This window comes from Cricetulus griseus, chromosome 3 (assembly GCF_003668045.3).
Source record: "Cricetulus griseus strain 17A/GY chromosome 3, alternate assembly CriGri-PICRH-1.0, whole genome shotgun sequence".
NCBI lineage: Eukaryota > Metazoa > Chordata > Mammalia > Rodentia > Cricetidae > Cricetulus > Cricetulus griseus.
In genome coordinates this window covers 189,194,224-189,210,429 of record NC_048596.1, presented here as the reverse complement: position 1 = coordinate 189,210,429, position 16,206 = coordinate 189,194,224, and the positions used below count along the sequence as shown (strand labels likewise).

Sequence of the window (16,206 nt, the reverse complement as noted above, 5' to 3'; positions counted from 1 at the left end):
ATAGCTCTGGCTGCCCTAGAACTCGCTATGCAGAACAGACAGGCCTTCAACTAACATATCCACCTCCCTCTGCCTCCCAAGTGCTTGTGCCACTACACAAGGCATACAAACACAATCTTAAAGTAATTCTTTGGAATCTCCTCTTTGGGGATCCAAAAATAGAGAATGTGCAAACCTCTACACCCATTAATTTCACACATATTTCAGTATTCTCATAGATTTGCAGGGACTCATTCAGACATGCTATCATAATTGATTTAATTTTTGAGCATTTCAATTCAATGACATTCTATTTTTTAAAAGACATTTAAAACTATCAAAACTGTACCAATCTTAGTTTATAATCAAATCAGAAAAGGACAGAGGTGACCTTTCTTTAAAATCTCTCAAAACTGTTTTTCAATGGGACAGATTCAATAGTTTTGCCTACAATCCAAGCAAACAAAGAAGTCTTTAATTGCCATGGTACACTGATTGTTTCCTGTTGACCTTCCAAAAGCTAACTGGGCCTGCTTTTATTCATTCAAACTAGTCAGGTGAGGCTTTTCACATTCATAAATAAAATGTGAAAGACTGAATTGTGAATTTTACTAAATTCATTATATGGTAATTTTTGCCAGCTTGTAACCTATGGTGATCTGCACTGCATGACAGAGCTCTTGTCCTCACCAAGGACTGAACAATTGCATTGTACACTTCCCTCTTTACTAGTCATTCCAATACAAAGTAAAACAATCCATCAACCCATTTTCTCTGGCTTCTAAATCTTTCTCCTGGACATTTCCATCACGATTTTCATTGCATGTGACTTTGAACAAACACATCCATCGACATACCTAAACCTGAAGTGACAGGAAACATTTTCATTTAGGCAGTTTCTCTGTCCCACACAATTTCAATTTCAAAGGCTTTCATAGGATGTAATGCTTGGCTGGAATGAATGATATTGAATTTAGATCTAGAACATTATCACATCCAGGGGAACTTAACATTAGTTACCTGTAGATCTCACATCCTCAGAACAGTAACTAATGAAAACTCTCTTCTCACAGAGCCATGCTTTCTGTGCCAGAAAAGATAGAATGAGCATCTTCAAATGCTTGCAATAAATCTGCTCAAGATCACAGAGAGGCTTGGCGGGCTTATGGGCTTCAATGAAAAAAAAAAGAGAGCAAGAGTAGAGGACTGGGTGGGGAGGGAAACTCAGACACTAGAGGAACACTTGAGCCTGGCTAGAAGATGGCACAATGAACACTTGGATCAAAAGGCCAGGGATTGGCCAGTGCCTGTGAGTTGTGAACCATGGAGCTGGTAAAACTAGGAGGGAGGTATTGGGTGAGTGAGGCCACCTTCTCCTGCTTCTTATCAGAAGTCTCTGTCGCCAGATGTCATTTGAGACTAAGCATACACCTTCAGCTCTCATGGAAGGCTACGTGATGTCAATGTCTGGGATAGTGACATTCACTAGTCTTTTGGTATTCTTAAAATGTTGATAACAAAAGACATATTTAGTAGTTTCACCAAACAAATGGCATAGATCCTGGCAACTTAATAAGTATCTACTAGAGGTGTAGAAGCAACACTAAAGGTTTCTGCTCTAGATTTTGGGACAGGGACAGCTAGCTGCTGATCCTATCATTCTGCCATGTCCCTTAGTCAGTAGAGTCCCAGGACTTAGGACAACCCTGCTTCATGTCCACAGAGGATGAAGAAATCACATATAGAACAGAATGCTTACTGGGTGGCTGTAAAGAATACACATGTGTATGTAAAAAGCATGAAGATGACTTTATGGAGTATGGGTATGAGGATGATATAGCTTAGGGACACACATGGGAATGTCCATGTATTAATCAGCATGAGGGTTGTGTAAGGAGTTTCCAGTCATGTGATGTACATATGAGTGTGTATGTGTGTAAAACACTGTGTGTGAGGATTATGAGTTTAAAACACATGAATGAAGAGCTACATATATACAAGTGAGTGTCTTTGTATGTATGCCTTTTGTGTAACTTTGATCCTACTTAAACCCAGTTACATTTTTTACAAAGTAAACACATAAAAAGATTGTATTGTATTACATTCTCATCAAATTTTAATGTTACCACTTATTTTAAATTATAATTTATTAAACCATTAAGTAATCCATTTATTATGCATGAATGAAAGATCAACCACCCATAATGCTAAAGTGTACCCAGAGAGGCTGTGTGGCACAGCAGGGATGCAGTTCTGACTTTCTAGCTTGAAGGTTGGGCTCTATATTTTCCTTGTCAACTTTATCTCTCCATAGTCAACTTCCCTATTCCTCAGACATAATCATTGTTAAGATATTGAAAGGTTAGATTTAAATACTCATCATCATTATATGCTTAGTCCAGGGCCTGGTACATGGATTTAAATCTACAGTGGCATGACATTCTATCAAACTCAGTAATTAAAATTAGCAGCCTTGGTTAGAAGCACAGCTGGTATGATTTCTTCACTACAGTTGTCCAGGCCTACCTACAGTTTTTAATTATTACTAACTGTTGGTTGTTATGCCAGAAGTTGCTCATCCTCTGCAATTAACTCTCAAATCCTGCTTTGCCATGTCCTGTGCCCATGCTCCTACTGAGTTTATGGGGTCATGCTCACACCTTGATCAATACAACACCCCAAGCATTCCTAGAGGCAGTGATTCTCCTGCTCCCACACAGAAGACAGTAATAGATAATGCACATTAGAATAGGCACAAGTCATATTCCCCTGCCTCTGAATAGATGCAACTATTGGAGTATCCAAAGTCAGCTTGATAACCAACAACATAGGTCTCTGTACCTAAAAGTCAGCTTTACTGCTTGAGTGACACAATGTATTGAGTTTAATGACATAGTTTTAGTACATTTATGGCCTTTTAGAACTATAGTAGGGCAGGAAGATACACTTGCTTGCTGTATAGGAATAATGATTTGTGTTCTGATTCACATAACCCCCATAAAGCTGGATGCAACCTGGTAGCATTTCCATAACCCCAGAAATCCTACAGGAGGTTGAGATATAGAGACAAGAGATTTCCTGGAAGCTCATAGTCCAGATAGCAAGAGACCCTGTCTGAAACAAGGTAGGAGGGAAGAAGAGACACCCAGGTGTCCTTGTAACTCCACAAGCATAACATGATATATGTGTGTGCCCACACCACACACAACACACATATGCATACATACTGTATACACACACATGCACATGCACACACACATAAGGAATAAAAAGTAAATAAAAATAAAACCATAAGAGCATGAACATGACACCTTGTAGGTTGATAGCATGTTTATGTGTAATTAACAGTCACATATCTTATATCTATTATTAATATTATTAGTTGAAATATGTTATATAAAGCAATTGCTACATTTTGTTTTGGTTTTTCAAGACAGGGTTTCTCTGTATTGCTTTGGAGCCTGTCCTGGAACGCACTCTGTAGACTAGACTGGCCTCAAACTCACAGAGATCCTCCTGCCTCTGCCTCTGGAGTGCTGAGATTACAGGCTTGCACCACCAACACGTGGCTACATTTCTTTATTTATAATGTAGATACAGTTCATGTCTGGTATAACAGATAGTAGTGAGAAAAAAATATGTATGTATGTATGTATGTATGTATGTATGTATGTATGTACGTATGTAGTTATCAAATTTTGAATAGGTCAATGAAGAGATGTGAGGCTGTCCTTACCTGTCTGAGATGCCACACGAGTCTATCTGAAGGTCACTGAAGTTGCCAAGGGACCCCTGCTGGACAGCTATCAGATCTACCATTTTGTTATTGATAGATATGAGTCTCATACATCCTTGAAATCCACCTAGTGGGCTCTTACACTTGGATCCAAAGTTTTTGTCTGGGCAACCTGATAAGAGCAAAACAAAATGAAGTCACAGTGCATCACAGAAAATCAGTATTTGGGATCACAGTAGAATTTATATAGAAAAATGCATTAGTGGAGAGAAATAAACCTGCTGGAAACATTATTAGTTTCATCTAAATTCATGCTAAGTGTTGTCTTTCTTTCCATAGGATCCAAAGGAAATCTCTAGAGTTGTAATAATTGTATGCACCAATTTAGCTTAGTCTACATTTAGAAGTTTAGCTATTGGCTCCAAATCCTAAAAGTGTCAAATCTCCTATAACTTATGAGGAAACTTAGTCTTTAGACTGGAAAACTCAAAGCATAAACTAGGATGAGTGTTCACTGAAGACAAGAAAAGATAAATCAATAATAATGAAATGCCTTGTACTTAAAGCTAACTATCTGAGAAAGGAGATATATTTACCTAGAATAAACTTACTAACTCTTTATTTGATTAAATACTTTATTTCCTTATACATGCAAGAGCCACATATATATTTGACAAATACAAATGTCTGAATGTCAAAAAATATTTCGCTGTTTGATTTTATTTATTCTTTGGCTCAGCAAAGAATGTTCTCTTTATGTTGAGTTTTTTCTAACATTTAAGATTTGTTCTCATTATTTAAATAACAAATATAATATTAACCATTACAGTCTGGGTTTAATGATGTTCTAAATGTTTATTCAAGTGAAGTAAATAATTTTATGGAGTATGAGCACATATATTTCACTTACATATTTTCCATCAATCTTTCTTTGCTGCTATGGCTGTCAGCCACCACTACAATTTCACAGAATTAGAAGAGAGGCAGCAACTTCTTAATTCCTCTCTGCTAGTTTTCCACCTGAAAATTTCCATTACAATTCAATATTTTCACTTAGAATATCTCTCTTTAATGCTTTTTTTTCCCAGCAAAACTATTAGCAGGTACTCTGAAATATGCTTTTTTGATTTTAATGAAAATTTCAAAGTATCAAATTTAATATATCAACAACAGGCCATCACAGCTTTTTGAGTAGTGATTTAAGGTACACAGTAATGTATACATTTCCAGTAATTAATATTCTTCTGGACCATAGTATAGTGTTGTGTAACTATATCCACCTTTGAAATGCTTTCTAGAGGGGGAAAAAGAAACTCAAGCAATCATAAAAAACTGTGAGACCCACCCCTCTCCCAGGTTACATAAGCAGTAAAAAAAAAAAAAATGCTGGGGAGAGGCGGGGTTCTGGTGGAGCAACATGGAAGTCCTGATGGTAATTCCAGAGATACAACTTCAAAAAGCAGTCATCTATGCCAGAGTAAGCATTCTGCAATGCAGCTGCCTTTGAGCCACCCATGTTCTGGTAAAGATCACCAACTCACTCATTGGTTCATGAGCTACTTGGATTGAATCTCTTTGGTATGTTGTAGGTGTCCTATTTGGAGTGAAGAAACTTTTTCTCACTTTTCCCAGGAAAAGCCATTATAGCATACAAGGTTGTCACAATCTCCTTGTAGATGACCCATTATACAATTAAGAATGGCAGGATAGAGCAGAAAGGGTAATAGTCCAAGAACACTTGACAGTTCCCATACCCCAAGAGTGTAAACAACTTGGCTACTTTCTTCTATGGCTGGTGTTGCCCACACATCTCAAACTATTTCAGAATGTATTAAACCATGCAGTATGTCTGTAGGAAACAAGGCAAGGCAAACTGAATCACATAGAACTGTAGACAAAGCCAAGATTCAGATCATGGGTACTTCATATTTCAGGTTGAAATGCTCATAAAACAAGAAATTCCAAGAATGAAGAAGGGTTCGATCAGGTTTGTCTCATTAGTCTTCAAAGAGGCAACCATGGGGTAATATAATGGAAACAGGGAGAAGTTGACTTCTGTATCCATTCAAGATGAAAGTTCTGAAGTAGGAAGGTTGCTAAGAATTTTCTATGCTGAATTGATGGATGGATCCATTACCAGAGGCAGTCATTGTGTTAAATACCTCTGGAGATGACACATAAATTACCACCATATGCTGCTGTTCCAGCAGTGAGATGCTGTTTCATGGTGGTATGGTCCTCAGATATCCTATGCTTGCTTTACACAGGGAACTTAAATGTGAGAATTCTGCATCTCAGTTGGAATCCCCGGTTTGTGATGCATGCTGTGTTACCCATCAAAAAAGATTACATAAGGGAATTTACAGAAATTAGACACACAACTATCCTCCATGTGGAGAACCAAGATTTAAAACGTATGGCTTATAAATGATCAAAGCTGAGCAGTGTCCCACAGTGCTCTCTGATTTTTTGAAATACACTCATTTGAAAGAAGAAAGGTTAAGAGGAAAGAGAGTTGTGGGTAAATAGTGATTGTTTTGTGTTGCACACAGAGCTCTGTTCTTTGAGAAGGAGCCCTCCATCCTAACATCCAATGAGACAGGCACTCTGAAGACTGAAGAGTGGAGACAGAACCCAGGCTATCGGGGCAGATGAAGTCTTCACAGTAGAGTATGACAGCTAGGTTAGTATGACTGGATTTTACACCATAACTTTGAACTCGCAATTGAATTTGGAGGCAAGCAAAGGAGAGTGCTTGGGGAGTTTCTTAAAACATGGGATTTTTTTTTAAATCATGAATATCAAATGGTAAAGAATTAATGCCTGCAAAACTGTGTTCTACCTAGATAAATAAAGCACCAGTGATAAAGAGACCCCTATCTACATTGAACAAAAACACGTCTTCAATGGTGAACAATGGTGACACAGTTTTGGGGAGGGACACAAAACTTTCAGCTAGAAATTTCAAGAATGTGGTCATTATACTGCCAATACCAGTCTAGCAATCAGGCCAGTACTGCACCTTAGAGGGCCCTACTTTGTCCCTTCCCCAAACATGACTTTGCCAATGATACTCAGAGCTTCCCAAGGAAAGATGTGGTACCCACTTGGAATGCACAGCCTCTATTCTCTGAGACACAGAATTCCCAGCCCCCAAATCCTAATGAGTTTGGTTTCCACATAGAACTTCTCAATCAGGTTCTGTAGCATGAAGCCAAAGCCTGAAAATGTTGGGATAGTCAAGATCCAACAGGGCATATATTATAATGACTTGTTGCTTGGGTATTATCTTAGAAGCTCTATAGCATATCTTTTAGGAATATCATAAATGGTTATAATTTTATAATTAACAGGAAAATAAAAAAGAACTCAATTCAGATAGTGGTCACCTGAAACATCCTATAGGTACAAACATGCATGATAAACTTAATCTTTCTTAAGAAAAAATATGCAAGTGAAGACTAGGAATTTCTAAATATCATTAGAGGGATTGGGAGATGGTTCTGTTGCTAAGAGTACATGTACAACCATGAGGAACTGAATTCAAATACCTAGAAGCCAAATAAAAGTAGGCATAACATTGCACATAACTTTTACCCAAGTACTAAGGAAATAGGTAGAGATGGGAGGATCTGTGGAGCTTGCTGGATAACAGCCTCTCTTTAGGTTCAATGAGAGACCATGCTTCAAAGGATTAAGGTGGAGAACAATAAGGTGGGTTGCTTGGCAACCTTATTTGGTCTCCACCTGCACTAGTAGGCACCTGCACCTGTACACTTGTGTGTGTGTGTGTGTGTGTGTGTGTGTGTGTGTGTGTGTGTGTGTGTATGTATGTGTGTACCATATTCACACTTAAATAAACACAAATACACCAAAAAAGTCATTGGTAGCCAGGCGTTGGTGGCCCATGCCTTTAATCCCAGCACTTGGGAGGCAGAGGCAGGCGGATCTCTGTGAGGTCGCCACCAGCCTGGTCTCCAGAGCGAGTGCCAGGATAGGCTCCAAAGCTACACAGAGAAACCCTGTCTCGAAAAACCAAAAAAAAAAAAAAAAAAAACAAAAAAAAGTCATTGGTATTCCTTAAATGTACATATGATCTGAAATGTGGACAACAAACGAAAGTAGATGTGGGGTACACAGTAAAGTTCTGTGTAGCTTTGCAATATTTCAATAAATCTTGGCGTATCCAAACCATTTTAGAATAGTGTAGAGTGTGACACATATATAATAATAAACAAAAATTACAGCATGCATATACTTCACTCTCAAATATTACAGTGTGAATAAACACAATAGCCAGAGAAAATGCATAAAACAGCCAAGTATTACTAAATCCAAACATAGAGGACATAAAATGCTACAAGAAAGACAATTCTATTTTCATGATTTATTAACAGTTTTATCCAAGCTTCTATTTTTATGTTATATCCTTTAACAATATGCTTGGCGTTGGACTTTTTTTTTTTTCTTATCTCTTTCTCTGTTCTAAATCTTTTCCTTTGGATTGAAAGCTCTGGGTTAGCGTATTCCATATACCTACTATTGACTGAAAACCATGTTCCTATGGGTAAATATGAAATCCACTGGGTTTTGTAAAGCATCTTAGTCCACAGATGTACAAATCTCAGTCTTGGAAGCAATCGTATCATTTAAAACTATAGTCTTTTGCTGCCTTTTTCAGTATTGGACTATATAAGTTTTGTTTCATAAAGATTTTATTTTTAATTATGTATATGTATGTGTTGCTGTGTGGGTGTGTGTATGTGAGTGCAGATACCTCAGAAATCAGAAGAGGGTTTGAATACCATGATGTTGGAGTTACAGGTAGTGTGACACTCCATATGGTTGCTAAGAGTTGAACCTGGGTCCCCTGCAAGAGGAGCCAATGCTCTTAACTACCAAGCCATCTCTCTGGCACTTTGTTTTTTTTCTTCCTGTTTCACTTTTGTTGTAATATTAAAAGCAGCACTGGAGAGAAAGAGGCCATGTGACAGAGCTTGGGTAAAGGGGGGTTTTATTGGAGGAAAGTGAATGGGAAAAGTGGGGAAGGAATAAGGAAGACAGGCTGCTAGGAACAGGAGCTGCAGAAGAAAAGACAGAGGCAGAGAGAGAGAGAGAGAGACAGAGAGAGAGAGAGAGACAGAGAGAGAGACAGAGAGAGAGAGAGAGAGAGAGAGAGAGACAGAGAGAGAGAGAGAGAGAAGAGAGAGAGAGAGAGAGAGAGAGAGGTGGTGGGAAAGACAGGAGGTGGACAGGGCCCTTTTAAAAGGGAATGTAGTAAATGTCCACAGGTGGTGCTCTTAGTGGTTGCAGCTGAGGACCTAACCTGTCACAACCCTGAGGGCAGGCCAGTACAGATGCCTGAATACTAACAACTTTGTTTTGATTTGTTCTTTAATTTGCATTTAACCTTTGGTGAACTGGTCTGTGTCTTTATAACAATTCTTTTTTAAAAATTAATTTGTATTTAAATTTAAAACAATCTTATTTACATACCAATACCAGTTCCCTCTCCCTCCCATCCTGCCCACCATCCCCCATCCCACTCCCATCCACTCCACAGAGAGGGTGAAGCTCCCATGAGGGATCATCAAAGTCTGTCACATCATTTGGGGCAGGACTTAGCCCTTTCCCCATGTATCTAGGCTGAGAGAGTATCCCTCCATAAGGAATGGGCTCCCAAAACCCATTCATGCACTAGGGATAAATACTGGTTCCACTGCCAGAGGTCCCATAGTCTTCCCAGGCCCGCCAACTGACACCCACATTCAGGGGGCCTGGTTTGGTCTTATGCTGGTTCCCCAGATGTCAGACTGGGGTCTGTGAGCTCCCACTTGCTCAGGTCAGCTGTTTCTGTGAGTTCCTCCAGCATGGTCTTGTATAACACTTCTTAGAAAATAATATTAATTTTATTGGCAACTATAAATTGAAAATCATTATTCCATATCAAAAAGATTCTAGAATTAGTTATTATTTTTAAGATTTATTTTATTATTAATTCTCTCTCTGTGTGTTTATGTGCATCAGAGAACTAAGGGATCAGATTTTCTAGATCTGGAGTTATAGGCATTTGTGAGCTAACTGTAGTGGGTCTGGAAACCAAACTGTGACACCCTAGAACCACCAATGCATCTCCCTATCAACTATTAAACTATAGTCACTCAATAGCCAAACAATGGTAATATGGAGAATGCTATGGTGTAGTTAAGTTCTTGCTACTAAACTGCACTCCCTATGTGAGAGTCTAGTGCTTCCATTGCAGTTATAAAAGCTCATTCTCATGCCACAAGTCTGCTTTGCCAAGCTTTTATTTCAGTCAACCATCCATGAGACAGCTAAACACTTCATCTGTTCTTTTCCCCTAAGGAAAAGGCTGATGCTGAAGGCTGGTGTCCTGGTTTTATCAAATGCACCAGTGTATTTGTTTTTCTTCAGCAAAGTGACAGAGTTGCTATGACTAATTAGGTTAAATTATTTGTCCATTGGCATAATATTGCTTTCTGTACTGGGCAATGCGGAAGCAGTAAGAAAGCTCTAGGGAAACTAAGAGTCAGATCAGAAAAACACCACAGTGACATCAACCCATCAAATCAGAAGACGATGTATGAGAGCCATTTAACACTAAGACAATCTAACAAAGCTTGAAAATAAGAACTGAAGAAAGTGACCTACTTAAAACAAATCTCATTATAGAAACGGTAAGCATAAGGAAGTCTGCTTTATAGAAATTCATTTTAGGTCATAATTTGTCATTTTGATCCCCTCAACATTTTCATGTTTAAAGAGAGTTAAAATTTAGTCCTGAGTTAGCAGGGTTAGCATTGCTCAAAGCATAGAAGATACTATCCCCAAGACACAGGAGTGGGAACACAAATGTGATCCAGTGGACCACATGATCTGACTCCTTTTCTTACCTCCAAAATAAAAGATGCTTCCTGGATTAACCTGCTCAGGACCCAGCCAAGGAGAAGCAGGGGTGACGTGGCCATCCACAGTCACACTCAGGTGACTCCTTTTAGCAGACAAGGAGACAGAGTGCCACTGACCATCATCTAAGCCAGCACCTGGGGAAAGGAGCAGAGGAATAGCTCTCAACAGCAAACACAAAGCAGTCAATGGCTTATGAATAGCAGTAGACATTTTAGATTGACTGCAATGTTTGAATCTACTGAAGACTCTCCAAGGCACACATTACAAGACACCCAGGGATGCCTGAAACCAATATGTACTGTGCCTTTTTCTGCATATACATAGCTATGATAAAATACAGCCTGCCAATTAGGCACACTCAACCATTAGCAGTAGTAACTCAGACTAGAATAGAAAATACACTGTAAGCATCATTTAAGCCCTATGAACTGCTTACTTCTGGAATTTTCCACTTAGTATTTTCAGACCATAGTTGGCCATAGTCACTGAAGCTATGGAAGGTAAAGCTACAGATAACAGGATGCTATCTATTTGAATTGTCCCCCATACCAAATGTGAAGGATATGCCTATAACGCGATGGGGAAAGCAAGAGAAGGAGAGAAGGAGGGAAGGAAGGAGGGAGGCAGGGGGAGGGGAAAGGAGAGAGGGAGGGAGAGGGAGAGAGAGAGAGAGTTAGGATGGTATTGACCACAACTTCAGAATAGAGTCCATGTACATGGACTCAGTGGGTCTTTTAAAAAGAACACATGTTGTTGGGAGGGAAAAGTGGTTGTTGGGGATGAAGGAAAAATGGAAGGTAGATTTGATCAGAACACATTTTATGCCTATATGAAATTATCACACAATAAAGGCATTAAAATAATATATTATATATTAAATATCTTTCAAAAGAACCCCACATAGATTAAAAATAAGGTTGTCTGTATAGGTTCTACCTGAGATTGATGGAGAAAAACGGTGTGACAAGTGGCTCACAGGAACATTTTCCCTCTAGGGAAACAGCCTGATATCTGACACTCCTTGATTTAGCTTCATGGGAATTTATTTACTATGACTGTCAAAATAATTTAGAATTGATTCTTTTTCATTCTCCCCCCCCACGCTCTGTCTGTCTCTATATCTCTTGCTCACACCCTCTCACTCTCTTTGTATATAATACACACAGTTCTAATTAGACTCACAATTTTACATAATTATAATGTTGCTATAATAAAAAACAAGGAGCTTCCACTAAAACACAGTCTCTAGTTCTTCCTAAGGTGACACTCATATCATTGTCCCTCCTCTCAAAGACAATTAGAACTACAATAGCTGTGTCCAAGGCCAAGCAGGGATAAGGAAACTGCACTCTCTGTGGTGGGTTTGCCAGCCAGTCTTACAGCCAGAGAACATCCCAGTCAGCAAACAAAAATACAATCACCCTATGAAGCCCAGGGATCCATTTGTAATTGCCTTATTATGCTGAGTGAGTTTCCCTCACTAAGTTTGAAATAACACCCAAACTCTCTTAAATTGGTAACATCATTTGTCATGGATGTACTAAATGGGGTACAAATCCTACCTAGGGTTGGAGGCACACTATTCTATCACCCAAGAAAAGAATTTTTTCAGGACCCAACTCTGGATTGCTACATGAAAGATGCTGGGACACAGAAATGAAGAAGGCAGATTAGATACTTTCAGACAATTTTCTGAGAAGGGACTCTACTTAAAAGACAGAATATAGTTATAGAATCCATGACTGAGTAAGAGTAGAGTAAATTTATCAAGTGTCCCCAATCTGTCCTTCCAGCACTTCCTTTAGGAGGCAGCACTTAGAGGGACATACTTAATCCACAAGTGCAAGTGCTTCCAGCTACATCTCCGATCCCCATGTGTCCTCTAACTTGACCAGAAAGCACAGCCATGTCCCACATGAATGGATCAATCTGTTGTTTCTCCTTATGTTTTCTTTTATTTGTGGATTTTGCTTTTCAAATATCTATGCTGATGAAGTTTCCAATCTACTCTATAATGACTGAGAGTGGATGAGAACCTGTGCCTGTGCCTGTATGAATGCAGGTATACACATGCCACACTGTGCTCATGGGAGTCAGACAACCTCTAGTGCCAGTCCTCCCCTCCACTTGTTTAAAAGTCTTTTTGTTATTCACTGTGGCACATGCCAAGATGGCTGCCTGGCTAACTGCTGTGGATTCTCCCATCTCCGATTCCCATCTTGTCATAGGGATGACAGACCATGTCTGGTTTTATTAAGTGGGTTCAGGAAATCTGACTCAAGTCCTCACTCTGGTTCCCCAAGTGCTTACTCCACTGAATAGTCTCCCCAGCCCTGATTTGCTTTCTTCTTCAGCTACAGAGTTTGATTACAGAGCCCAAACTGGTTTCAAAATCATAATCTTCCTGTCTCAGCCTCCCACATTCTAGGATCCAAGGTGTGTGCCACCTCATCTGGTTTGCACAGTGATACTTTTCTAACATATGATAAAATGGATTACTATAAAAACAATTATATATTAAAATTCAGGTCTAGGGACTGAAGAGATGGCTAGTGGTTAAGAGCATTGCCTGGTCTTCCTGAGGACTGGATTTGATTCCCAGCACCCACACGGTACTTCACAGTCATCTGAACTCCAGACCCTGGAGATCCAGTCCCTTTTCTGGCCTCCATAGGCCCTTCATGCACAAGGTGCACAGGTGAACATGCAGACAAGTCATTCGTACACATAAAATTAAAAACTGAAAATGAAACATTAAGAAGAAAAAGTCTACTAAGCACATGCTTATGCTTTACAGGGATTTCCTTGTATGGTAACCGTTTCTAAAAGCTTCATGACTAATTTTGTACTTGTGGAGTCATACAAGCTCTGTGGAGAGCTCATGTTGGTCCAAGGATCATGCTTTGTATAGTTGTGCCCTGAGCATCTGCTGATTGGGCAGGGAATGGAACTAAACCAAAGGCTTGGGGAGGCCTTTGGAATCCTACTTTCCATATGGAAGCCAAGTTTGATTATGAACAAAAGATTGGCAGGACAACCCACTCTGCAATTTGGCACTGTGAAATGCATCCATTTAACAAGCCAGCAGGTTATGAACTGGGGCCACACTTTCAGAGAGGTCTTTACAAAGCTTAAATTTTGTGTAATAGACATCATTTACCTGTGGAGGAGACTTATTGCCTGTCAACTGGATGGAGTGCTCAAATTAAAATGTGAATGATCCCTAGCATACTTCAACTAGCCCTACCTAGTAAATCAGACTATACTTCACTTTTCTACCTCCCAGTCTGATAAGAAGGGTTCCCTTTGAAAGGCCACACTATTGTTAAAGGAAGGAACCATGCAACTTGTACTTTTTTCCTTATTAATTATATTACATATCAATTCTATTGCTACCTTATCAGTTATTCTTCTCATCACTGTGACAGAATACCTGACAGAAGTGACTTATGATACCCTGAAACACTCTTCTGGCCTCTTTTGTTGTGGTTTATGGCTAGATGTCAAGACAGAATTCAGAATTCCTAGTGATAGGGTGTGTAGCTAAGGTTATTCCCATCCCAGTAGGAAACACAAAACAAAAGAGCAGAAAGAGATCACATATTTCACGCTGAAATAATAATATAGCCATCACTCATAATTCTTTTTCCATCATAGGCATCAAGGCCAGGGCCCTGAGGAAGCAAGTACCCCCCCACACTGAGCTATATCCCAGGCCCCACTTATTAGACTCTGGGAAGTGAATTGTTGATATATTAATATAGTAATAATTACAACAATGTTATTGAGCAATGGTTCACAAGTACTGCTTAGTGTTTTCTATGTATTGTGTAACTTATATCACAATGGTTATTACCCTTGTTTTAAGTATGAAGAAAATGAAGCTTAGGGAGAATAAACAATTGCCCTGGGTACTATTCAGCTAGTAAGCAACAAAAACAAACCAGAATCCCTTGCCTGACTCTAAAATCCACAATTTTCTCAGCCTATAAGGCAGGTGCTCCTATTATTTTTCTTCATGTCAAACAATCAACAGGCAACAAGGGGTATGGCTAATAGGAAGCTGAGCTCTGAGAAGGTGGCTGCCATGCAGAGCCAGAAGGACTGGTGTTATCTGTTGAACATATGTAAACTCCCAGAATGCCAACATCAGTAGGTTTGTGACAATAGGATCAAGAGAAGAAATCAAAAACTTTCCTAGACTGCCTGTAGTGCTACATGTGTATAATCCTAGCATCTGGAAGGCAGAAACAGGAGAAAGACTCTAAGTTCAAGGTCAGTCTAGTCTACACAGTAAGTTCCAGGCCAGCCAGCAAGGTCTTGTCTCAAATATCAAAAGAACAGACAAACAGACAAAAATACTATTTCAAAATAGAGTGTGCCCAAAAAGGAAGTAAGATTAATGCATAAACCATAGACACATCAAGCTTCTCTCCCTCCTCTGAGTAACATGAATAACTACTGTCACTGTTTGAACATTTAATGTTTCACTGCAGGGTCATAGTTTGCAATATTGGTCTCCAGGTGATACAACTTTGGAGGCTGTGGAACCTTCAAGAGAGAGATGGAGCTTAGCTAATGGAAGAGGAGCTTGTTATGGAAGCTATAGACCAACCCCTAGATCTGACCTCTCAGCTTCCTGACCAGATTTTGTGTTATCAGGCTCTTTTGTCATACATTCCTGCAATAATGAAGTATGCTGCTTCAACATTTCTGTTCATCATGCCAGCAAGATGGACTGAAACTCCCCGAAGCCAGGAGTTAAAGCAAGTCCTTCCTTCCTTACACTGCTTCTGCTAGGTATAGCAATCCCAGCAACACAAACTAAAATGGCTACTGTAACTATTCATTTCTCTTTTGTCAATTACTTCAGCATTATTTCTTTCTTCCATTGCCCTAGATTAAGATTACAAAAATATCAAATCATAGAATTATTCTTACTTGCATTTAATCTACAGCAAATGTTTGCTTTTAGATGCCAGGAGTCAAAGAACATAGCCCCAAATTTTATGTCACTTCTGCATCAAGCTGCTCATGTGAGTCTCAGTGTCTGTTTCGCTTCTTGCAACAAGCAACAGACTCAATGTGTTCAAACTGCAAATATATTCAAGTTGATCTTAGGCTGGGTGAACACTATCTACTGCAAATATAAGACTTGAATAATAAACAAAAGTATTTTGCAACTGCAGGTGGTGGAGAGAATAGAATTGTTCTAGAACCTTCTCTTCTTCAATCCTTGTTTCTGACTCAAACCATATAACCATTAAACAAATCATAGCAGCAAGTAAGAAGTTTTTATCTGCTTTCTCCTGTGTAATCTGCAGGCCTGTTGTAAATTGCTATAGAAATGGTCTAACAGCTCAGCTGCCCTCAGCCTCTGCTAAGACTGTAACAGGCTTCCAGAAGGGGAAGATGGATAAAGAAAAACACTAAGCCTGCCACTTAGGGTAGATCCTCTGCAAAGGTGCAGAAGGCAATTACATGTATGCCATCACTCAAGGAGCCCCTGAACAGTAGTACCCAGTCCCAAACATATCTCAGCACTCTGAAATCCCCAGGAA

General features: G+C 39.3%; 1 protein-coding gene across 6 annotated transcripts in view; it reads right to left on the bottom strand.

The window, feature by feature from the left end:
- Cntnap4 (contactin associated protein family member 4) overlaps nucleotides 1-16,206 on the bottom strand; it is a 280,275-nt gene that overhangs the window by 87,051 nt on the left and 177,018 nt on the right. For 5 of the 6 annotated variants that reach the window (XM_027406068.2, XM_035441454.1, XM_035441457.1 and 2 more), the window contains 2 exons: nucleotides 10,630-10,779; nucleotides 3,716-3,887 (listed from right to left, as the gene is read on the bottom strand). In XM_027406068.2, the coding sequence (XP_027261869.1) occupies nucleotides 3,716-3,887; nucleotides 10,630-10,779 (322 nt within the window). The remainder of the gene's footprint in view (nucleotides 1-3,715; nucleotides 3,888-10,629; nucleotides 10,780-16,206) is intronic. The other variant, XM_035441456.1, reaches the window with a different exon arrangement.